This window comes from Festucalex cinctus, chromosome 21 (assembly GCF_051991245.1).
Source record: "Festucalex cinctus isolate MCC-2025b chromosome 21, RoL_Fcin_1.0, whole genome shotgun sequence".
Lineage (NCBI taxonomy): Eukaryota > Metazoa > Chordata > Actinopteri > Syngnathiformes > Syngnathidae > Festucalex > Festucalex cinctus.
The window spans coordinates 1,715,917-1,738,792 of NC_135431.1; the positions used below are offsets into that span (position 1 = coordinate 1,715,917).

The following is a 22,876-nucleotide window of genomic DNA, read 5'->3' on the forward strand; positions in this document are numbered from 1 at the left end:
ACACCACAAAGAACTAGCCTAAAATATAAACATAAGTACTTTAAAAATGTGTACGATGCTTGATCTTTGGCTATTTGTGATGAAAGCAAAACATTTCACATCTTTAAAACCTTAGAAATAAATGTAGTGAAAACCAAGTCACATTGAAGTGGCGCCACCTATAGGCCAGGAGGCCAGACACACAAACTACATAAAGACATTCTGAAACGGAGGAAATTAATTGAAAAAAAGTTTTATTTGGTCAAATTGCAGCGCACAAACAAATGGTCAGTCTTAATCGGATCATATTAGTGTTTCAAAGATTTTTTTGATTTTTTTTTTAAATTCGAGACAGATTGTCCAATTTTTATTCCGAAGGGATTTGAGCAATAGCTGCGGGCTAACCATAAACATGCTAACAGGTTAGCCAACTGCCACTTGGCAAACATTTTCAAATAACTTAGAAAAAAAATTTTATTTACACTTGGAACGCGTGAGTAAAAATGTCAGCAAAGCTGCGGTTTTATGCCTTATTTACAACAACAACAATAAAAGTGCCATCTTTTAAAAGTGTTTTGCTGATGATGTCATAAATGACAAGAAATTTGGCTGTAAGAGGTAAACTTTTTTTTTTTTCCGTTTGAAATTAGCAACATTTATACAATTTCAATGTCAACGTGTCGAGTTTTAGCTCAGTTTTAGCAGCGGACGTCAAAATGTGCTCTTCAACAATATACATGATGATTTAAAAAAAAAAAATACTAAAAAATCATTGAACTCTCACCACTTTTTTCAAATGTTTCTTTGCCTTCCATTTTCCCAACATGACAAAACGGCTCAATTGCAAAATGCTGGTTTGTAAATGTTTGATCATTTTGCATCGTGACGTTTTGCCATTAAAATCAAACGGTCATATCACGTATTATAATCAGATCAGTTTGGGTTCATTCTAAATTAATAGAAGGTGGAAACGAGGACCTCTTAGAAACACTTTTCTTGCACCGATATTGACGAGGAAGTCGGCCATATTGGGCAAATTCCTTCAGTTAGTGCAGCCTGTAAAAGTGATCAAATAAATGAGTCACCGTCACCAGCTTCATCAACCAACACCAAATTGTGTGGACATATTTTTTGAAAGCCTCAAGGACACCCATGCCTGAAATTGAACAGGAATCGGCCATTTTGGTTTGAAGCAGCCATTTTAAATGTGCTATCCTAGACACATGGGTGACGAAAAATTCTGTTTTTTGGGCCCCGCCGACACATCTAATGGGACTTCGATCACGGGAAAGAAGGTGCGAGGGCCGATTTATCACCATTGGCAGCTTTGAGTGATTATTGAGTGTGGAAAATGGTTGACAGACACGCTGCTGCGCCAATAATGGCAATCGAGGCAAAATCTCACAACTGTCACTTGGCTACATGGAGCTCCTGGGAAGGAAGACGTTGCCATCACGTGCTTCCATCCGTTTGTCGTGGGTCAGTCAATTTGCTGGTCGATTCTTTTGTTTGGAGTGCACAAGACGAACAAAAAAAATAAAATCAAACGTTCGGGAGCGGATTGTGCGTGTCTCGATGGAACGGGAGTGCATGCATCCCAATAAAAAAAACAAAAACAAAAGAAGAAAAGCATGCAGGTTTAATCCCCCATCAGTCCTCGTCTCGCAAAAGAGGCGAAAGAGGAAAGTGGTCCGTTCCTCTCTGAACAGTGTCGCCTCGTTTTCCTGCTCAATCGCGGGATCGATCGAGCACCGAGTGGAGACGAGATGGAGGAAGAAAGGTCCACACAAGAAGAACAAAAGAAGCAGCTCTCCTCGGAATCGGGGCGGTGGCGGTGGTCCGGCGCTCGCTGCATGGGAAGGAACGAGGGGGCTTCCTAGGAAGGGAAAAGTCAAGCAGAAACAGGATGACGCGAAAAGCGACAGGATTGCTCTTACTGGATTTGGACTTGATTTTGCAATATTTGTTTTCTATTGCTATCAAAACATGCAACCTATCAAAAGAAAGATTAACGTATCTTCTTTCATCACGACAAAAAAAAAAAAAAAAAAAGTCTATTTCTGTTTCCGTTTTTCAGCAATTAGCATTATAGCTAAGTTTCACATTATTCATAAATCTATTTAGAACTGTGAGTAAAAGAGCTTTTTTTTTTTTTTTTTTTCCCCAACATGGCACTGGTTGATCTCTTATACTCTGCTGACACCTGCTGGCCGTTTGTGCCATAACTACCATTTCTTCAACCATTCTTTGCGTATAAAACGTATAAATACGTCTTTGGGACACGTAAAACATTTAAAATAGAACGTATTTATACGTTTTTGGGAGCAAATGAGTTGAAATAGGTATTTCATTTTGAGTAGTTTGACATCCAAAAAAAAAAAAAAGGTGATCTTTCAGCATTCCCACAATAAAAGCGTACCTGCTTGCTCTTGCCGATTCACGACGTCCGATGTCATCGTTCTGGTGGAGAAACGCACAATAACAGATTTCGTTAGCATTCACGTGTATTGTGAGTCGTTCGCATGCAAATGAAGCTCCGTCGCACTTCGACTAAACATTGACGACATTCACAGGTAGTCGGACAAACTTGCAAGACGAACGTGAGCGTCGGCGAGCATGCGTCGGGATCAGACGGAAACAAAAAACTAACAAAAAAACCAAACGGCGGCTCTTACGAGTCATTTCGACTCGGGCAAGCTCTCGCGGGGCTTCTCCTCCTCTCGATGCTCCGTTGTCGGCGACGACGGCCGGGGCTGGGACTCGGGCAGTGGGATGGGCGGAGCTTTGCCGTCCGGGGTCTGGGCGCCCCCGCTAGACGACGGCTGGCCTACGATTACCGTGTTGCCTGTTTTTGTTTTTTTTTTTAAATGGAAATCAAGCACTCGCTCTGCTGAGATGTCGACGCGACGCGGCCGAACGCTCACCGTTGTCCTGCTCCGCCTTGATCTGCGCCTCCAGGTCCTCGGGGTCCACGTACTGGTAGCTGTCGTCCTCGTCGGGGGGCTTGCACCTGCCGCAGCAGAAGCAGCAGCAGCAGCAACAGCAGCAGCAGCACAGCACCAGGGCCTGCGCGCAAACGCAGCATCGTCATCATCATCGTCAACATCATCGTCAACATCATCGTCATCATCATCGTCATCATCATCGTCAACATCATCGTCAACATCATCGTCATCAGATTTTAGACGGCAATACAAAATTGCAAAAAAACAGGGGTAGCAAAAATGGGGTTTAACCCTGACAGGTGAAATGAATTCAAAACATATTCAAAGGGAATTGCTGGAGACTTTTTCACCATTTGAAAGTTTTCCAGATTTTTGGGGGGGGCGTGGCTAAAACATGACGCACTTTGGCATTCAATATGAGGTCCCCTTCCGCTGCGATATAAAAATGAGGACCCAGTTGGTATGATTTTTTTTGTATTTTGTTGAAAAATTGGCAAAACTCAGCCGATTTTATCTTTGTTTTGTGTTAGAATGTATTACTGTGTATTAAAAATTTTTTTTTTTTAAAACATAGCCAAAAGATTTTTTAGGGGAAAAGTTTTGTGAAAAGTAAAAAAAATAAAAAATTCCCTAAATACTGTATTTTCTGAACATATCTGTTCATATATTTTTTTTGTAATCATTATTAAATAAAGTGTTTGACTTCTGTCTTCTGACTTTAAGAACAGGTGAGCCATTTTTTGCCAGGATCAAAATAAACAAAATGGCGTCTGTGACAATAGATCACTCTGATTGGCTGTCGGCGAGCAAATCAGAAAGGTGGAAGTAACGAATGCAAACAAACGGCAAAGAAAGCCGGCATCGTCTCGTAAGTCAATCTTGGCCAAATGTGATTATTCGGAGCGTGTTTGATGGCATGACCGCACCCACCTTGAACCACCACTTGGACATGAGGAAGTAGTACTTGACGCTCTCCTCCCCAAACTGCTCCGACACGTAGAGGCCCATGGAGCCGTACTGGTCGTAGATCTTCCGCTTGGTGTCGTCGTTGAGGATGGAGTTGGCGTTGTTGATCTCCTTGAACTTCTCCGCCGCCTCCGGGTTGTCCGGGTTCTTGTCCGGGTGGTACCTGAGCGCCAACTTCCTGCACGGGGCGTTTCACATTCCCACCTTTCAGAACCTCCGATCTCAATTCGACGCGAGACGCCGACCGACCGACCGACCTGTAGGCCTTCTTGATGTCCTCCGCCGAGGCGCCTTTCTCCAGGCCCAGCACCTTGTAGACGCTCTCGCCCGCCGTGGACATCTTCCTCTGGGCTCGCGGGGCGTGCGGGCTGGCGTGGGGGTTGGCGTTCGCCATGGCTCACCTCCGCTCTACGCAAAAAAAAAACAGCAATAATACGAGTCGATTCAAGCGGGCTGGATCCATTGATGTGATCAATTCGTTTATATTCACTTAGTGATTATTTTCAGGGTTTTTCCTGTGCACAAAATTCAGAGGCGGCCACCTCCACCCTAATTCGCTCCCCCCATATTTACAATTGAATAGATACTAGTGGATGAATTTTTAATTACTTAAAAAAAAAAAATGGCATCTTTGTATTCATATCATTTCTAGCCTGGAAAAAAACTCTGATTTTGTCCCTTATTGATTTGCACGAGCAACATGGCTGCTAATAGAGGAGCTCCAGTGCACCCCCGCATATTTATTTTTTTTTCCTCCAACACAAAAAAAAAAAACACTGAATCATTTTCATAATATTTTGACAATAAAGGAGGCCCGGTGGAAGGCGAGACACGAGGCCGATTTATTCATACATCATTACAACACATTATTTCCGCTTCCGTTATTTAGTGGGGCAAAATGTTTTGAAATTTGCGTCACTCTTGTAACCGGTTGTCTTGTCTGTGTACTTAGACGCACACGCACACACGCGCGCACACACATGCATACGGGTCATTAAGCTAAGACGATTACATTTTGCTGACCTCTCACATCATCAACAGGAGGATCCGAGTCTGGTCACAAGGTCGCCAATGCACACATGGGGGGGGGGGATGTGTGAATTGTCATTAACATGGTTTTATTTTCTAACTAATGTGAAGAAAAAAATGCTGGGAATTCCGTGCATCCCTCAACACAAAAAAACAACAACAACAACAACAACAACAAAAAACGATGTGATTAATCCAGACGTGTCATGCGGGTCGACTCGACTGCCCTCTGAAAGCGTATCAAAGTAATTAAAAGCTGACCCGGCGCAGCGATGACAGCTCAAGAAGGCCCTTGTTTTAATCACACGCACACCACATATATGGGCCAGATGGTGGCGCTCACGGGCACACGCTACTAATTTACACCGTACTTTTTGAAGGGGACATGAATACGCACCAACGAATTAGAGAGCTTAAATAGCTTTCTGTGGTTGAGTCTTTTGAACATGAGCGTATCTAAGTTCAGCTCATCTTAAAAAGCCCCCCGCCAAAAAAAAAAAAAGGCATAAAAAGGAACATTTTTAGAATACAACCTTCAAAAACGTCCTCCAATCTTTACAAAATAGTCAGCTGCTCTGCCAAGCCAAGCAGTCATCATCAGCCGGAATGAGTCAGCACATTTTGGGAGCAGTTTTCATGATTACGTGCAGCTGATGCTGATGATTGGCAGGTTGTTTGGGGAGGGGGGGGGGGGGGGGGGGGGGGGGGGGGGGGGGGGGGGGGGGGGGGGGGGGGGCGGGGCAGTCTACCTGCCAGGTTACAATCAGGGCAAAAACGCAGCCGCGGGGCACTCCGATGCCGGCTCGCCTGACTAACACTAATTAGTTAGCTCGTTGGTTAAACATAACCCGTTACACGCACGACGTAAAGGAATATTCGGGAAGAGTTTTCTTGACGCACGTCAGTTCGGACTGTCTCGCCAATGTTGACACTGCGTGATTGTCGCCCTTGTCCTTGCCTGGCTAGACCTAATCCGGCTAATGTTTATAATCTCCAGGCACGTTGACAATTAACTACTTTCTATTATTCCACTTGACGGCACATCACTTTCGGTGAGAAATTCATTGCCAGGAATATATTATATCGAATAAAAAAAAAAAAAAAAAAGGCGAAGTAATCACGCCCTGGTGCGTTCAACGACAAGCCACCTGATAACAGCCATTATATTAAGAGTACCACCAAACCTCGTGAGAATGTTGAGCAATTTAACATTCGCCCGATTTGAGGGTCCGGTTAAAACCGTCACAAATATTATTCAAATGTGTTAAACGACCAAAATGAGCATCATCTTTAATTCGGCACACATAATCAACGTTTTGCGTCTTCACATCCGTTTCTCATCAATTACATTGAAATGGTTACATAGACGTTCAATAATAGCTATAAAACTAAACCAACCACATCTTCACGAGATTAATAGCGAATGGAAATTGACCTCAGATTATCATTATGATTATTTGAATGGAAAAGGCCTCACCTCGACCGGTTAGCATCATGCTAACTAGTGTGTTGTGCGTTACCTGATGATGCTAACTGTACGCGCTGTGTCTGTCTCGCCGGGACGCTAACTGGATCATCTGGTTTAGCGTCCGGACGCCGAGTCATGGGCTCGGTACCGCACGGGGAATGTCAGCCTGTGGGGGTCGAGTGTTCATGCGGCGGCGGAGGCGACGGAGGCGACGGAGGCACCGTGAACCAAACCGAGCCGGTGTAATCACAGCCCGCCGCTCTCAAGATCTTTCCAGGGAATGACGTCGTGTTGCGTTCAAAGACTCAACGGCAACGTTCGTCATCTGTCGAGAGGTCGCGTTAGGTGCAGTTCCAAAAATTGAATAATTTAAAAATAAATAAATAAATAAAATAGGGAAAAAAAATGGGCGAAAATATAAAACAGCCTGCTGAGATTAAAATTTAAGAAGCTGTGTACTGTGGTGTATATCAAATAAAAATTTCCAATGTCTAAGGGAATCATAAAAATTCACATAGGATAATATTGTACAATTAACTGGTTGCCCCTAGTAAAAACAAAACAAAAAAACAATAAATAAATCAATAAAAATACTTCTAAAATGCTGTAGTGTTGATTACTTTGATTACAGTAAAAACGCGTGACAAAAATGAGCACACGTGAAATCTCTGTGACATTCTGTCTCCTTCTTTTAAATCTCAAGCGTTTAATCGAATTGTTCAGCGTTAATGTTAACTGTGATTTAAACGACTGCCCGTTGCCACGACCACCGAGCAAAAGAAAACCTGCGTCAGATTCAACAACAATATCAATTTCAAAAGGGATTATACGATCATTTTATTTCTTTTTGCACGATACAAAAACAGTCTCCAACACAGCAGTGACATGATTTCCTTGATAAGTAACCTTCCTCTGATCTGTAACGATGATATTTGACAGTAAAACCCCCCGAATCACCTACAAATGGCAGTTTAAGACTGTGGGGCAATGTTGCACATTTAAACGAGATGAGGTATATCACAGAAGAGGGTGGGGAAAAAGCAGACTTTTTTTTTTTGTTTTCTTTTTTGTTTTTAAACTACCAAACCGGATTTTCAGTTGTCCAAATTCAGCAGTCTTGTTGATCAAAGCAGCATTTCTTTTCCCCTGAGGGGTCCCTTTAAACGCTGGTCCCAAAATAACTGAATGACTGCAAAGAAGAAGACAGCGGCGTCATTTTTTCTTCTTCTTTTTTCCAATAAATAATAGTCAAATAATGAGAGAGCGCAACTACTGACTGTGTCTAATAGGTGGCACCGGTCAGTCGTCCGAGTACGGTGGCCAGCAGGGCCATTCGGATGTACATGCCGTTCTCGGCCTGCCGGAAGTAGGCGGCCCTCGGGTCCGTGTCCACTTCGGCGCTACGTGACGACAAAAAGACAAACTTGGTTCTTGTTGCATTTCATTTACCTCACGGGAAGAATCAACTAGTTATCGTTTCAGCTTCCACAAATTAAAGCCCAGACACGCCGCCTTTGCGAACAGCCAGCAAACTCTACTCCCATTCGCGGACACCCATGTCACTCACCAGGCCAGGCCCCGCCTTTTAAAGCCACACACACTCAAAAGTCACAGATACTACAGCAGAATGTGAGGCTGGCAACCCCAGGTGGCTAAAAAAAAAAAACAATACCAGCACCTCACATGTATGTTGTTGTGTTTAACAATGAAAATCAATTTTTATTACTGTAGTATTTAACGGGATAATCGACGATCTGCCTCAAAACGTGACACGTTTGGAATCAAACCTGATTTCGTTGACTCGGGGCATCGGATGCATGACGACCATCTTTTTCTTGGCTGCCGTCATGATGTGAGGGCTGAGGATGAACTGGCCGAAACACTGCACATTGAAAAAGGAAAAAATAAAATAATAATAAAATAAAAAAATCACATGTTGTATTATTTGCATTATAAATGGCAATCTGCAACAGGAGTGTGACGATAAATCGAGATAAATCGATAAAATGCTTTGTCTCCGGATAGATTATCGATACGCCCACCCAAGTATTGCAATATTTGTAGTTAATATACAGCCACTATAATGTCTCCGTTGTTCATGACTTATTGAACAGTTTCCTTGGTGGGCCACTAGGGGGAGCGCCTCATAAGAATGATGGGGAAATAGACGCAAGTCTTCAGGCGAAGAAGACTCATCAGCATCGTTTGACTTGTGGAAGACATTTATCTGATACAGATTTGGATACATTTATATGAAAAATGTGTATTATAGCCAGGGATGTTATAGTTTTTGAATTTTTCATTTTAGTTTTTATTTCGTTTAGTGTTTTTTTTTTTTTTAAGATAGTTTTTATTACTTAGTTTATTATTATATTATATTTATTATTATTATATCTTCAATTTGATCATTTTAAAACGTATTTTATGTTTTGACTTTTTGAAGCACACAATTTATGAGGAATATTAATATTGATTTCATATTTAAGTAATTTTATTATTTACATTTGCATTTACACAAAAAAAAATGTGTCACAGTTTATAACATGAACCAACTGACTATGTAACTGACATGTTGCATGACAATAGTGCTTAAGAAAAAACACAAATTTGTTGACAGATTATCGCGGATTTATGACCGGACCAATATCTCGATAATCGCGATATGGTCATATCCAGAGATAATTGATATCGTGAGCCTTGTATCGCACATCATCGTATCGTGACGTTCCCAACCCTAATCTACAGCTAGTTTCCTTCAGAGGAGTGCTTGCAAACCATATATACTGTACATTCATTTCTTGACTATATGATTGTGTCCATCTATTTATAAATGAAAAAAAAAAAAAAAAAAAAAGTCTTCTTACAGCCTTGTACTCGTCTTCGGATGCAAACCTCTCCTTCTGAATCCTGGTCATGTAGAGGACGTCGGTGTCAGGCAGAGCTTCCTCAATGCTCTCAAACTCCTCCTACCAATGACATCATCGCCCCGTTGAGTCACCCGCTCCCGCATCGGCCCCGCCCGAAATGCAAAGCAACCTGTTTGATGCCCTTGGAGGCCACGTAGTCGATGATCTGGGCCGGCATGTGGAGGTTCTTCGGGGCCACGTAGCGCAGCGCGATGCGGTACTGGGTCAGCAGTTTGGCCAGCGAGTGGACGGTGCGGCCGTGCTTCAGGTCGCCCACCATGGTGATCTGGTTTGGAAACGGCGACACAAAAAAAAAAACAGGCAAACGTTCAAGAGGCACTTCCTCTTGACGCCGGGCGCTGCGGGAGGCGGGGGCGGGGCCTCACCGTCATGCCGTTGACGGTGCCCAGCTCCTCCCGGATGGTGAAGACGTCCAGAAGGGCCTGGGTGGGGTGCTCGCCCACGCCGTCGCCCGCGTTGATCACCGGCTTGCGGCAGTGGCGGGACGCGCTCTGGAAGACGTCGCAGCGGGAAGAGCACATTCAAATATGAACCAACCAACCGCTTAGAAATTGGACTGGGGGTTGTTTTTTTTTTTTTTTTTTTTAAATAAAAGGGTTAGCTAAATGAGGTTCTCAAACTCTTTGGCTCCAAGAGAGAAATTTTCCAAGGATCACATGAGTCCCAATTAAAACTTGTTGCACTGCTAAATGTGACTGGAATTTAAAAAGTTGGATATTGAGGCCTTTTCAAAAATAAATCGCCAAAGTAATTTTTCCAGATTTTTCAGAAAATAAAAAATAAATTAACCGGTACAATTTTCAATATGAGGGGATGATTTGAAGCAAAAATAAATAAATAAAAATTAAATAAAAAAAAAAAAAAAAAAAAAAAAAAAAAGACTTGCACAATTATTTAAAGAGGGTGACAATATTTTCTAGAAGTCTACTGTACCAATATTTTTTTAAAAAAAAAATTCAGAAAGTTATTCAATGTTATGAGAATTAAGCTGTATTTTTCCAAGAAAAAAAAAAAAAAAAAAGAGATATTTACAGGAATAAATACATTTTTTTTTGGTGATCCATCTTCTGTGAAAAAAGGTCCGCCCCCCCCTAAAATTATTTTTAATAAATAAATAAATATGATTATTTTATTGGCACGCTTGTTGTAAGCACTTTTTCAACTACAGTTGATTGCAAGTAGACCCCCAAGCTACCTCTCATGGAACCTTATTCGAGAACCCCAGAAATAAATTTGCTTCAAACGGATACTTAACTCACTGAGCCATTTTCAGCATGAATTCATATTTCGTCTCGAACTAAACTCAGATTTTCATCACTCTTCGTGTACAATTGATACCTTTAAAAACACATTTTGCCACCAACTGAAAATGACATCACGTGACGTTAGCAACAAAAGTGTTTTTCAAGCTATTAAATGAAAATGGCGAAAGGAGTCCACGGCGGTACCTCGACAGCGCCGGGCGTGGGGTGCCTGAGCACCAGGACGTCGGCGTAGCAGCTCATGGTCTGCACCGAGTCGGCCAGGGACTCGCCCTTCTGCGCCGACGAGGTGGTCTCGCAAAAGTGGACCACCGAGCCGCCCAGGCGCTGCATGGCCGCCGCGAAGGAGCTGCTGGTGCGGGTGCTCACCTCGTAGAACATGGACGCCATCACTTTGCCCTGTCGAGGCAATCGCGACAAACCGTCAAGAAGTTTCACGTCAAACTGGAACGTGGTATCTTCACGTAAGGCGGGAAAAAAATAAATAAAAAAAATAAATAATAATCACTGTACTAGTGTTAATTTCATCAACAAAAACGAAAAAATAATTTTGCCAACACAGGTGGATTCATGGTGAAAGTTTAAAAAAAATATATATACACCGTAGTTATAACTGAACATGAATCCAACAACTATAACGGTCCAACGATATTGTTAATGCGACTGCTAGCTAATCCTAGCTAACTTGCTAGCTCGACGCACGGAGCCATCGTAGCCACTGTAATTGTGTGTCAAGTTGTTTGTCATCAAAAAGATGAGAAAATTTGATGTGAAATAGTTTTAGATCTGAAAATTTTCAACATAATTTGCTGACAAAAAAAAAAAAAAATATAGACTTAGACTTGACTTTATTGATCCCTTTGGGATGGCTCCTTCTGGGAAATTTACATGTCCAGCAGTGATGAGAACAGATAACAAAATAAAAAATAATTCAATCAATCAATAAATAAGGTTATTACACTAGAGATTGAATTAATAATAACAATAATAATAATAATAATAAAATGAAAAATAAGAATTCAATCAATCAATAAATAAGGTTATTACACCAGAGATTGAATTAATAATAATAATAATAATACTAAGAAGAAGAAGAAGAAAAATAGAATATACAGGGGTAAAATGGTTGTCCTGACTAAAACGTTGACAGATTTTGTTGACTAAGACAAGACTTATAAAATTATGTTTTCTTGGACTAACAAAAATTCTAAAATGCTAGATTTATAGCCGACTAAATAAAAATAGGATGAGGTTGATTAACCGTGACAAAAACCTAACAAGCGTGACTGAAATTGGACTAAAACTGAGACCAAACTTTAAAATGGCAGACAAAATTAACACTAAACTGTACCTACTTTAAGTATGTCCAGGCTGCGTTCTTTCTGAACCATCAACCGTAACGTGTGCGCAATGTTGAACAGGTGAGACATCTGGAAAACGACAACAAACGTCCCAAAAAAAAAAAAAAAAAAAAAAAAGTCATCGTCGAGTTTTTTTTATGCGTCCTGAAATTGGTCGGTTTTGCCTTTACCTGCTCTTTGCTGAACTGTCTGACGGACAGGACGTGCTGCCCCACCAGGGGGTGCAGAAAAGGGGACATGTGGGCGCCGGGGGTCGGACCCGCCGGCCCAGGCTGGGGGGACAGCAGCCTGGAGAGCGGCGGCGGGTGGCCGTAGCTTTCGGCCAAACCCGACGGCGGCAGCATGACCATCTCTGCGCAGTCCGGCCGTTTAGAAGGAAAAATCTCAGATGATTTTTCAAATCCGGTTTGCCCTTACCTGCCGGCATTCCCGGGTCAGAAGAGCGGTGGACGCGAGCGGGCAGCAGGTAGCGAGCGTCTCCCGCCGAACGTCGGGGGCTGGCGGCTCGCGCTCGCACCAGACCTTCGCGGGGAGGCGTCGGGCGAGGACGCTCGGGGGTCTAAAGCAGGTGAACGACATCCTCACCTTCGTGTATACGTGCCAATTTATGCACTCTATTATACACTGGATTTCTACTCCTTACCATTGGGCTTTCGGGGGAAAGGACGGAAGCCACCGGCCAGCTCTTCACATCTTCACCGTAACCTGGTGGCACCAACACCTGACCAAAAAAAAACAAGAAAAAAATAACTCAAATAAATAATAAAATAAAAAAATCTCTCGTTTAGTGATAGGCTCCAGTTTTACTCATGGATTATCGTTGAAGCATAACTTGTAAGTGACTTTTAAGACATTCTTACATGCCTCTTACATGCCTCAAATGGTAATTGCTAGCACGCTAATGCTAATCGCGATTGCTCACCGTTTAGCATCAGCAAATTTTTGTTGTTGCTTAATAATGCTCATGCACAGCAGATAAGAAATAATTAGTTGTTATATCCACCCAATTCAACTCATGCAGATATAATGATCTAGGTATGAACTCAATGGAGTGTTTGTTTACCTTAAAAGGTCATCGCTAGCACGCTAATCGCGATTGCTAACCGTTTAGCATAGGCTACTTTTTTATTGTTTAATAATGCTCATGTACAGAATAAACATTACATCCACCCAATTCAACTCAACTATAATGATTTATGTATGAACTAAATGGATAGCGTTTTTAAAGGGTAATCGCTAGCACGCTAATGCTAATCGCGATTGCTAACCGGTTAGCGTAGGCTCATTTTTTGTTGTTTAATAATGCTCATTAACAGAAGAGAATAAATAATTAGCTGTTATAGCCAGCCAATTCTACTTATGAAGATATAATGATGTATGGATGAACTCAATGGATAGTTTGTTTACCTTAAAAGGTCATCTCTAGCACGCTAATGCTAATCGCGATTGCTAACCGTTTAGCGTAATAATGCCTATAAAAAGAAGATCATGAGTAGTTATATCCACACAATTTGGCTCATGTGAAAAAAACCTTAGTGGACTAATATAAATAAATAAAAATAAATACATTTTACGGACATAGAAGAATTGATTTTAAAATGATTTGGTAGTGACAGGCCTAGATAATACTTTATTGAAAATATTTGTACAGATTTTGTGGACCCCTTTTGGAGCTGGGAACATCTGTGTGCGAACCACAAATGTATAAAACATTTGATAAATGTTTACCTGTCCATCGATGTAGGCCACCTCTCCTCGCAGGACCACCCGGCGAACTTTACCCTTCACCTTCATGCCTTGGAACGGCGTCCACTTGGACTTGGTGAACTGCATGGCCTGTGGAATCACCCACTCCTGCTCCAAGTCCACCTGGTCCGCAAAAGAACATATGATTTATACATGTTTTTTTTTCCAACTCTACATTGCTGAACTTCTTTTTTTTTTTTTTTTTTTTTCTCAGCGAGGGTCCCGATTCGCGAGTGTGTACCTCCACGTAGGTGTTCTCCTGCACGGGCAGGTTAAAGATGCGGCGCGGGTTGTCGTGAAGACGGCAGACGATGTCGTCCAAAGACAGACGCCCGTCGCTGACGGCGGTGAGCAGCAGCGGCAGCATCGTCTCCAGGCCGGGGTAGCCTGGCGGAGGATGGTCGCCGTTTTTCTCCTCCACAGAGTGAGGAGCTAAAGAAGAAGATTTTTTATTTATTTTTTTTTATGTGATGCTGACGATAAAATGATCCGAATCCTGATTAAAACGACTTGTTGTGACCGTGGTCCGTGGCGAAGCAGTCGATGATGTCCAGATTCTCCCACAGCGCCTCCATGTCCTCCCGGGAGCCCAGCATGGGTCGCACCTGCGCTGGCCCGTCGCCGATCTCCGCCACGTCGTCGTCGCACAGGAAGAGGTGATGCGGCGCCACCTCGCACGTCACTTGGATGCCCTTCTGTTTGGCGGCTCGGATGATCACGATCTGGGGGGCGAAGGGAAATGATATTGATTCGTTAAGAATAAAAAAAAAAAAATCGTTTGTGGCTTCTGTGATGAAAAGTCCGTCCGGTTCTTTCCCGGTGAAAGGAAAGCATCTTACCTCCTCCTTCTTGGCCACGTGGCAGATGTGCACCGGTCGCTGGTAGAGCTGTGCCACCATCAAGATGGCGGCCACCGTCTGCTTCTCAGCATGTGCCACGATGGGAAGATGCTTGGGCCACTTCTCAAAGTGCTTCAAAGAGGGAAAAAAAAAATGCAAAAAGTTGCAAATCATCACATATGGCACAATGTACACCCAACATACTTTATTGTTATAATAAAGTAGGGCTGAATGATTTTCAAAGAATCTAATTGTGATTTTTTCCGCTCCCTCCAATATTAAGATTTAAAGTGATTATTTTTCCAAGGTCCTCTTTACATGTATTTTTTTTTTTAAATCATACGAAAGCAATAAATTTACCTGTATTACAATAAGCAATATCAAATATATTATACAGTGTTGCCTCGTTTATTGCAGGTTCATCTTTCGTGGCCTCGCTGTTTTGCAATTTTTTATCTTTAAACATGATTTTTTGTTTGTTTATTTTTTTGGTCTTTGCGCGGCCAAATCTCTCGAGCCCAACGGCCGACGGGGACATACGGACATCCGCAGATTCTGTCTGTCCCGTTGCTCCATGATATTGCATTAAGGAAGATAGAAAATATATACTGTGCTGCATAACATAATACTTGTAATGGGAAAAAATGGCTATAAATGAAAAAAACAAAAACAAATGATAAATGAAAAAGCATTCATAATAAACTAAAAATCATACCAAAACGAAAAAACATAATAAATGAAAAAACTACCAGTACATATTGTGCTGTATGTAAAAACCCCATACTTTTAATGGGGGGGAAAAAATGAATGTAAATGAAAAAAGAACATATATGATGAATGAAAAAGCATTTATATTAAATTAAAAATCATATCAAAATGAAAAAAATTATATATATAAAAAAAACTAAAAATATATATAAACAATTAATGTGATTTTTTTATTTTATTTTTTTTTAAATGAACGCGGATTTCCATTATTGCAACACCCGCGATAAACGAGGGAACACTGTCGGCTCCCGATGAAATAAAAGTAAACGAGTCCGAGTCTCCAGAACGCGCTTCAGCAGGCGGGCCGATTGATGGCGCTGCGGAGCGGAGCGTACCTCCATCCACAGCGAGACGTTGTCCATCTTGAGGGTGGAGTAGGTGTCGTTGAGGTACATCTTCAGGCCGACGGCCTGACTGGCGAGGGACGGCAGGACCGCCGCGTTGTCCGAGGCGGCGCCCAGGTAGAGGGCGTAGTCGCAGCGGCAGCCGGCTTTGGCGAGCTGCGACGGCGCACGAGAGTCGCGCATCACGTTGGATCGACGCGAGTCCAAAAGTCGGCGAGTTAAGACTGACTTAAGCCAAGTCGTGTTTGCCCACTTTGCCGTACCTTCTGCATGAGGGCCAGAGAGGTGGCGTCGGTAACGGCGGGGGAGGTGTTGGGCATGGCGCACACCATGGTCAAGCCGCCGGCCAGGGCGGCCGCCGTGCCTGAAGAGAAGTCCTCCTTGTGGGTGGCGCCGGGTTCCCGCAGGTGGACGTGGACGTCGACGAGACCTGAGGCGAAACACGAGCCAGCAATCAGAACACGGGAAAAAAAAACACCTGGCACAAAAATACACGTGGGAATCGGCATCTTTTCCAAATGTCTCAAATCAAATTCCATACTTTCCAAAATTTGCACTCACTCACCAGGCAGGCGAACGAGCGTCTGTGACGTCATGCTGTCGACGTGAGTCTTCACCGGCGGACTTCGGCCAATCTGACGCAGAGCCTGCAAACAAGCATGTTTATATGTTTACATTTTACAATACAGTGAAAGTTTTCTTCATTAAAAAGAGCACAAAGAGATTCGTTTGTTGTTTTTTTTGTGGCTGGAAATGACATTTCATATCTCTGCGGAATATTGATGTGAAATTTAAGTCAAATCCGACTCATTGAACAATTTTCAGCAGTGAAAGGTTCATATTTTGTCCAGATTGAATTTAATTGCTTCATTATTTGTACAATTAATACCTTTAAAAAGTATTTTTTTTCTACTTGCTGTCGACTGATGATGACATCACCTGTGGTGAGGAAGTAGGTCGCGACCAATCATGGCTCACCTGTTTTCTGGGTTTGGCCAGTTACCTGCCTACTTCCTAAGCACAGGTGATGTCATCATCAGTCGACAGCAAGGACAAAAATTACTTTTTAAAGGTACTAATTGTGCATGGAAAATAACCCCATTAATTATAGACATAATATTAACTAAAAATGGCTGAATGAGTCAAGTATCCCTTTAAGAACGGAAATGAATTTTTGCAAACGTGCGCACCTGGACAAAGAGTTTGGTGCACTTGATGTCGATGATGAGCGGCACCGAGTAGTCGATGGCCATGCGGCGGGTGCGGTAGCCCTTGGTGACGAAGGAGGAGAGGCGGCGCCCCCCGCTGTTCCTCATGGAGAGGTTCACCACCAGGTCAAAGTGGTTCTCCTCCAGGTAGTTCATGATGCTGCGCTGCTTCTCCTTGGTGGGACAATCGCTCTCGTCCTCCTCGAAGGGCCAGTCCACCGCCGTCACCTGGCGGGACATCAACCACCTCATGGCAACAACATTTTCACGTGACAATAAAACATCATACAAGAACTTCCGGGTCAACTTGCCTTGACGCCATGTTCCGTGTAGAAATCGGCCGTACCCAGACTTGCGTAAAGGTCGTAACCCAAAGTCTCCAGAGCTTGGACTGTGGGCAGTAGCTCGCTCTTGTTCTACAAAACAGGCACCGAGTACCAGGATGTTAGTCTAAGAATCTTTGAATCAGGTTCTATCAGAGTGACAAAAAAATCCGACGTCCAACAACGCACCTTGTAGCTGCCAATGGAGAGCAGAATGTTCTTCTTGGGAATCTTGAACCCGGTGGAGAGCATGGCTTTGAGATACGCCTCATAGCGGTTTTCACCAAAACACGCCACCTCTCCCGTACTGGTCATCTCCACGCCGAGGACCACGTCAGCGCCCGCCAGGCGCGAGAAGGAAAACTGAGGGACCTGAGAGGAAGCCGCATACACTCGATGTCAACATAAGAAGAAAAAAAAAAAATGGTGAATATGAGCTGACCTTGACGCCCACAATCCCTTTTCCTCTCATCAGGCCCACTGGCTCCACCTCCTCGCGCATGATGACCTGCGTCGCCAGGGCGACGAGGTCCACGCCCAGCGTCTTGGAGACAAAAGGGAAGGAGCGCGAGACGCGAACGTTGCACTCAATCACCTTCAGCTGGTCGTCCTGGCAACGCAGACATTCAAAAGGGTTAACGATACCGTAACAACATTCATAAAACAGAACAATAATCAAAGCGTGCAAAAACTGGAATTAACGATTCCAATGTGGTCACCTTGGCAATGAGCTGCAGGTTGAAGGGTCCCGTGACCTGCAGCTCTTGCCCGATGGCGTGGACGATCCTCTTGATCCTGTCGATGGTCTTCTGGTTGAGGTCCTGAGGGGGCGTCATCAGCGTGGCGTCGCCCGAGTGCACGCCGGCGTTCTCCACGTGCTCCGACACGGCGAAGGCCATGACCGCGCCGTCGCACGCCACCGCGTCCACGTCTATTTCCTGTTGGATCAGATCGTTTTACAAAACAACCGCGACGGAAACCTGATGGCCTTGACATGACCCCAGAATAGGACCGGTTTGTTGAAGAGGAAAAAAAGTGCTGGGCTTGTTTCAGTGTTAATCTGTCAAAAATATGACTTGGGACATGGAGGAAAAAACAAAAAAAAAAAACACAAAAAAAAACACAAAAAAAAACACTGTTTTACTGAGAACTTGACACAGCAAGTGCCCCAAAATCAGCAGGAAGTACCCATAAGAGCCCTAAATTCAACAGGAAGTGACCCATAAGTGCCCTAAAATCAGCACAAATTGAACTGCAAGTGCCCAAAAATTAACAGGAAGTACCCATAAATGCCCTAAATTCAACAGGAAGTGACCCATAAGTGCCCCAAAATCAACAAGAAGCGACCCAATAAACAGGAAAGTGAACCAATATCAAAAGGAAGTGACACAATATCAACAGGAAGTGACTTGAAAGTGCCCCAAAATCAACAGGAAGTGACCCATAAGTACCTTAAAATCAACAGGAAGTGACCAGTAAGTGCCCCAAAGTCAACAGGAAGTGAACCCTAAGTGCCCTTAAATCAACAGGAAGTGACCCAATATCAACAGGAAGTGACTCGCAAGTGCCCCAAAATCAACAGGAAGTGTCCCAATATCAACAGGAAGTGACTCGCAAGTGCCCCAAAATCAACAGGAAGTGTCCCAATATCAACAGGAAGTGACTTGCAAGTGCCCCAAAATCAACAGGAAGTGACCCAATATCAACAGGAAGTGACTCGCAAGTGCCCCAAAATCAACAGGAAGTGTCCCAATATCAACAGGAAGTGGCCTCTTTGCTTGGTCTCACCTTAGCCTCCTGTATGAACTTGGAGATGACGACGGGATGCTCCTTGGACACCGCCACGGCACTGCTCAGGTATTTCTCCAGGTCGTTGTCACTGTACGCCACGTTCATGGCGGCGCCGCTCAGCACGTAGGACGGTCGAACCAGGCATGGGTAGCCCACCATCTCGCAAAAACATATAGCGGACTGCAGAGACATAGAAGTTCAGGTAGGGCCAATAACAAAAATAGGTGACAAATGTTTACAGCTTCATTTCCAGTTAGAAAGCGAATCGTATTCGTGTCACCTCGGTATCAGAGAGTTCTTTCCACTGCGGCTGGCTGATGCCGATGGTGTCCAGCATTCTGGAGAACTTGAACCTGTTCTCCGCCGAGTCGATGAACTCGGGCGAGGTTCCCAGGATGCGGCACTGCTGGCGGTGCAGCGACATGGCGATGTTGTTGGGCAGCTGGCCTCCCATGGACAGGATCACGCCCTCGGGGTTTTCCATCTCGTAGATATCCATCACCACCTGCCAGCAAAACGTACACAACGTCAAATCTCGGACAGTGGCCTCTCAAAGAAGACATTATTTATGAGGAAGCGTTTCCAATGTTTGTATGCAAATTAAGGCTGATCAAGTTCAACTGCGATTTTAACTCAAAGTTCTCATCCTATGTATTTATTAAAAGCATACCAACCGACTCAAGTGAAGCAGATCATTTGCAACCGCATGACAAAACAAAACAAAACGTACCTCAAAGGAGATTTCGTCAAAGTAGAGACGGTCACACATGTCGTAGTCCGTGCTGACCGTCTCGGGGTTGTAGTTCACCATGATGGTCTTGTAGCCCATCTGCATGAAGGCGGTAGACGGACGCATCAATGAAGCGGCCGCGACGACCCGTTACGAGCGGCGCTAATTTGAGTTAGACCCGCCTTGCGCAGCTCCGTGATGCAGCCCACCGCGCACCAGTCGAATTCCACGCTGCTGCCGATGCGGTAGACGCCCGAGCCGATCACCATGACGTGGAGGTCGCTGAAGCTCAGGTCGTGCCGGGCGGCGTTGTAGGTGAGGTACAGGTAGTTGGTGAAGGCCGGCCACTCCGCCGCCACCGTGTCGATCTGCTTGACCACGGGAAGGATGGACCAATCGTGGCGCAGCTTCCTCACCGCCAGCTCGGTGCTGAGGTGGAGGGCATGCAAAATGTTGAACAAGGGATGGCTAACAATATCTCATTTCGTAGACTAAAAATCTGTTTTTGAATTGATTTTGAGAAAAACAGTTTCGTGTCTTTATTTTCAATCCTGAGCACTCAACTCAAGCCCTAGTTCAGACCACAAGAAGCGTTAAAATTCAAGATGTCGCCACCTCTGCACAGCCAGCGCGATCTGCTTGTCCGAGAAGCCCAGCTGCTTGGCCTTGCGCATCACCTCGGGCGGCATCAGGCTCTCGTTCTGCACAGGCGAGTCCAGAGAAGTAAACAAACGACCTGGGCTCATGTTTTAAACGCCGGTCCCAACCTGGTTGTACGTCTCCAGCAGCCGCTCGTGGTCGGCGATGTTCTTCATCTTGTGCAAGAACCAGCGGTCGATCTTGGTCAGCCCGTACAGCTGGTCCACCGTGTAGCCGGCGCGCAGGGCGGCGGCCAGAACGAAGATCCGCTTGTCGGTGGGCGTCTGGAGCTCCTGTGAGCAGTGGTGGGAAGTAACAAGATACAAAGTGCAATTTGTTTTCGACCAAAATATGCTTTATTTGTGTGGCAACTTTTTACTTTCACCGCCTCTATTTTTCAAACAGACATTGAAACTTTTTACTCCTTACTTTATGAAAATAGGCTCACGACTTTTTCAATCTCAGTAAGATGAAATAAAAGATCTGGCAAGATATGGCTGGGAATTCATTAGTTCAGTATTAATTAGATGTACTTTTTTTTTTTTTTTTTAAACCCAGGCATCTGTATTTTTGCCAAAGTAATTTGAAGAGGCATTCACAATACCTTCGTCATTTTTGCAAACTCGAGTCGCTCACCTGCTCAGACACGGGCTTGATGGTGTGGTCAAACCCGACGCAGTTCTCGTCCACCATCCTCAAAGCTTTCTGGAAGGCCTCCTCGAAGCTGCGGCCGATTGCCATCACCTCCCCTGGACAATAAGCAGAATAATAAGGGAAACAAATTGCGTATAAAAATAAATAAATCTGTTTGTCTTAAAAAAAAAACAAACAAACACGGAAATCAAAAAAAAAATTAACTCATTCACTCGCAGACATTTTGACTGAAGCAATCCCATTCGCTCTCGGCTATTTTACTTAATTTTGAAAGGCCCACACAATATTGCTATTAAAACTACCAAAAGAAAGATTAGAGTCTCTTTTTTTCATCAGGAAAAAGTACGTTTCTATCTGTTTCCGTTTTGTAGAAATTAGCATTAGAAGATAGCTAAATCTCATCATTAGTCACAAATCAGTTTAAAACTGTGGGGAAAACAGCTTGTTTGCAACATGGCTCTGGTTGATCTCTTATACCCTGCTGCCACCTGCTGGCCGTTTTTGTAATAACTACCATTGCTTCAACAGTTCTCTGCAGTTCAGAGGCTGCATCAAAGCCTTCTGTATGCTCTAGCATAAAAAAATAAAAAACAAATAAATACGTCTTTGGGACACAAAACATTTAAAATAGAACGTATTTATACGTTTTTGTGGAGTAAATGAGTTAATAACATTGTCTCTTACCGACACTCTTCATGGAGCTTCCAATTTTGGTGGAGACCCTCAGGAACTTGCTCAGATCCCAGCGAGGCACCTTGACCACGCAGTAGTCCAGACTGGGCTCAAAGTTGGCCGTGGTCGAGTTGGTGACAGAATTCCTGCAAAAACAAAAAACACAAGGATTCAAAGGGTTGAACAGGAAATGTGAATTAGGCCTGGAGACGCATGAAGGCCATCGTTGTCATCGTACTTGAGTTGCGGCAGCGGGATCCCCAGGCCGAGTTTTGCTGCCACGTACGCCAGAGGGTAACCTGTCGCCTTGCTGGCCAGGGCGGAGCTGCGCGACAGGCGGGCGTTCACCTCGATGATGTAGTACTGACAGAGATTTCAAAATGGGGCAGGCGGAACAGCAAAAACATTTTAAGCAAGCTATGATGGACGTAGACTTTGGTGTGAATAAAAAAAAGTGGTTGACCCCATTTCGTAGGCCAATAATTTTGACAATGTTGGTTGGAATGACCTCAAATTTTCACAGCTTGTGTAGCAACGTTTCAAGTTTTTGTGTGTAACGTTTGGCTTTTCTATCTTTTCGGGTTAAGAAATGCCGTTCACTTCAAAAGAAAAGGCATTTTGCGTGTTCGTGTATGCTCGGACTCGGTCACCAAAGACTTCTTCACAAATTTTGCAAAGAAGGCACCAAAAATGTCAAGAAAAGGGCCCTTTTTGGCACGAGCTCGAATACCGACTCGACGTGTGCAGAGTCACAGGCGGCGCTCATGTTGAACATTTATGAAAATCTGTCATAGAACCAACAAATATTTGTACTTTTCTTTGTAAATGTAACCAATAAAACTTATGACCTTTAACATTTAGTTTCATTAAGATCCATCAATATAGGCATTTAGAATGGGGTCAACCATTTTGGAACACGCTGTCGTTTGAACACTTTTATTGTATTTTTTTACCTGGTCCGATTCGGGATTAAGCGCATACTGGATGTTGCACTCTCCCACGATGCCAAGATGGCGGATGACCTTGATGGCGGTGCTCCTAAGCATGTTGTACTCGTGGTCGTTGAGCGTCTGACTGGGCGCCACCACGATTGACTCTCCCGTGTGGATGCCCAGCGGGTCAATGTTCTCCATGTTACACACCTCAACGGGATAAAAGCAAATGTTGATTTTGGGATTCAAAAAAAATTTAAAATAAAAATCCCAAACTAGCTTGGGATGTGACT

The 22,876-nt window shown here is 43.8% G+C and overlaps 2 protein-coding genes across 6 annotated transcripts in view; both read right to left on the minus strand.

Moving 5' to 3' along the window:
- Nucleotides 1-224: 224 nt before the first annotated feature.
- dnajc5ga (DnaJ (Hsp40) homolog, subfamily C, member 5 gamma a) lies at nt 225-6,692 on the minus strand. Of its 4 annotated transcripts, none has more exons than XM_077510486.1 (7): nt 6,440-6,692; nt 4,148-4,298; nt 3,855-4,068; nt 2,904-3,045; nt 2,655-2,806; nt 2,399-2,439; nt 225-1,855 (listed from the first exon to the last, which is right to left on the minus strand). In XM_077510486.1, exons 2-5 carry the CDS (start codon nt 4,282-4,284, stop codon nt 2,658-2,660), a joined length of 642 nt encoding a protein of 213 aa, XP_077366612.1. In that variant the 5' UTR covers nt 4,285-4,298; nt 6,440-6,692; the 3' UTR covers nt 225-1,855; nt 2,399-2,439; nt 2,655-2,657. The 4 variants fall into 4 exon arrangements, with proteins under 4 accessions (XP_077366612.1, XP_077366610.1, XP_077366611.1 ...); XM_077510484.1 differs by having other exon boundaries at nt 2,655-2,824; nt 6,440-6,688; XM_077510485.1 differs by lacking the exon at nt 6,440-6,692 and adding an exon at nt 5,453-5,602 and having other exon boundaries at nt 2,655-2,824.
- A 503-nt stretch (nt 6,693-7,195) lies between these two features.
- cad (carbamoyl-phosphate synthetase 2, aspartate transcarbamylase, and dihydroorotase) overlaps nt 7,196-22,876 on the minus strand; it is a 28,940-nt gene continuing 13,259 nt past the window's right edge. For both annotated transcript variants that reach the window (XM_077510472.1, XM_077510471.1), the window contains 33 exons: nt 22,605-22,793; nt 21,890-22,014; nt 21,664-21,797; nt 20,962-21,074; nt 20,454-20,618; nt 20,302-20,387; nt 19,869-20,115; nt 19,687-19,785; nt 19,237-19,461; nt 18,954-19,136; nt 17,885-18,103; nt 17,608-17,775; nt 17,355-17,537; nt 17,154-17,258; nt 16,825-17,070; nt 16,200-16,281; nt 15,898-16,064; nt 15,626-15,790; nt 14,523-14,654; nt 14,204-14,405; nt 13,925-14,115; nt 13,666-13,806; nt 12,581-12,658; nt 12,355-12,496; nt 12,108-12,289; nt 11,932-12,006; nt 10,763-10,975; nt 9,680-9,805; nt 9,424-9,579; nt 9,252-9,353; nt 8,175-8,269; nt 7,665-7,787; nt 7,196-7,576 (listed from right to left, as the gene is read on the minus strand). In XM_077510472.1, the coding sequence (XP_077366598.1) occupies nt 7,670-7,787; nt 8,175-8,269; nt 9,252-9,353; nt 9,424-9,579; nt 9,680-9,805; nt 10,763-10,975; nt 11,932-12,006; nt 12,108-12,289; nt 12,355-12,496; nt 12,581-12,658; nt 13,666-13,806; nt 13,925-14,115; nt 14,204-14,405; nt 14,523-14,654; nt 15,626-15,790; nt 15,898-16,064; nt 16,200-16,281; nt 16,825-17,070; nt 17,154-17,258; nt 17,355-17,537; nt 17,608-17,775; nt 17,885-18,103; nt 18,954-19,136; nt 19,237-19,461; nt 19,687-19,785; nt 19,869-20,115; nt 20,302-20,387; nt 20,454-20,618; nt 20,962-21,074; nt 21,664-21,797; nt 21,890-22,014; nt 22,605-22,793 (4,854 nt within the window). In that variant the 3' untranslated portion in view covers nt 7,196-7,576; nt 7,665-7,669. The remainder of the gene's footprint in view (nt 7,577-7,664; nt 7,788-8,174; nt 8,270-9,251; nt 9,354-9,423; nt 9,580-9,679; nt 9,806-10,762; nt 10,976-11,931; nt 12,007-12,107; nt 12,290-12,354; nt 12,497-12,580; nt 12,659-13,665; nt 13,807-13,924; nt 14,116-14,203; nt 14,406-14,522; nt 14,655-15,625; nt 15,791-15,897; nt 16,065-16,199; nt 16,282-16,824; nt 17,071-17,153; nt 17,259-17,354; nt 17,538-17,607; nt 17,776-17,884; nt 18,104-18,953; nt 19,137-19,236; nt 19,462-19,686; nt 19,786-19,868; nt 20,116-20,301; nt 20,388-20,453; nt 20,619-20,961; nt 21,075-21,663; nt 21,798-21,889; nt 22,015-22,604; nt 22,794-22,876) is intronic.

Excerpts from the sequence above, each read along its gene's own strand:
- dnajc5ga (XM_077510484.1), bottom strand. The coding sequence starts at position 4,284 with ATGGCGAACGCCAACCCCCACGCCAGCCCGCACGCCCCGCGAGCCCAG. Across the intron at positions 4,069-4,147 it reads GACATCAAGAAGGCCTACAG|GAAGTTGGCGCTCAGGTACC; the intron begins GTCGGTCGGTCG and ends CGCCCCGTGCAG. Across the intron at positions 3,046-3,854 it reads TGTCCAAGTGGTGGTTCAAG|GCCCTGGTGCTGTGCTGCTG; the intron begins GTGGGTGCGGTC and ends GTTTGCGCGCAG.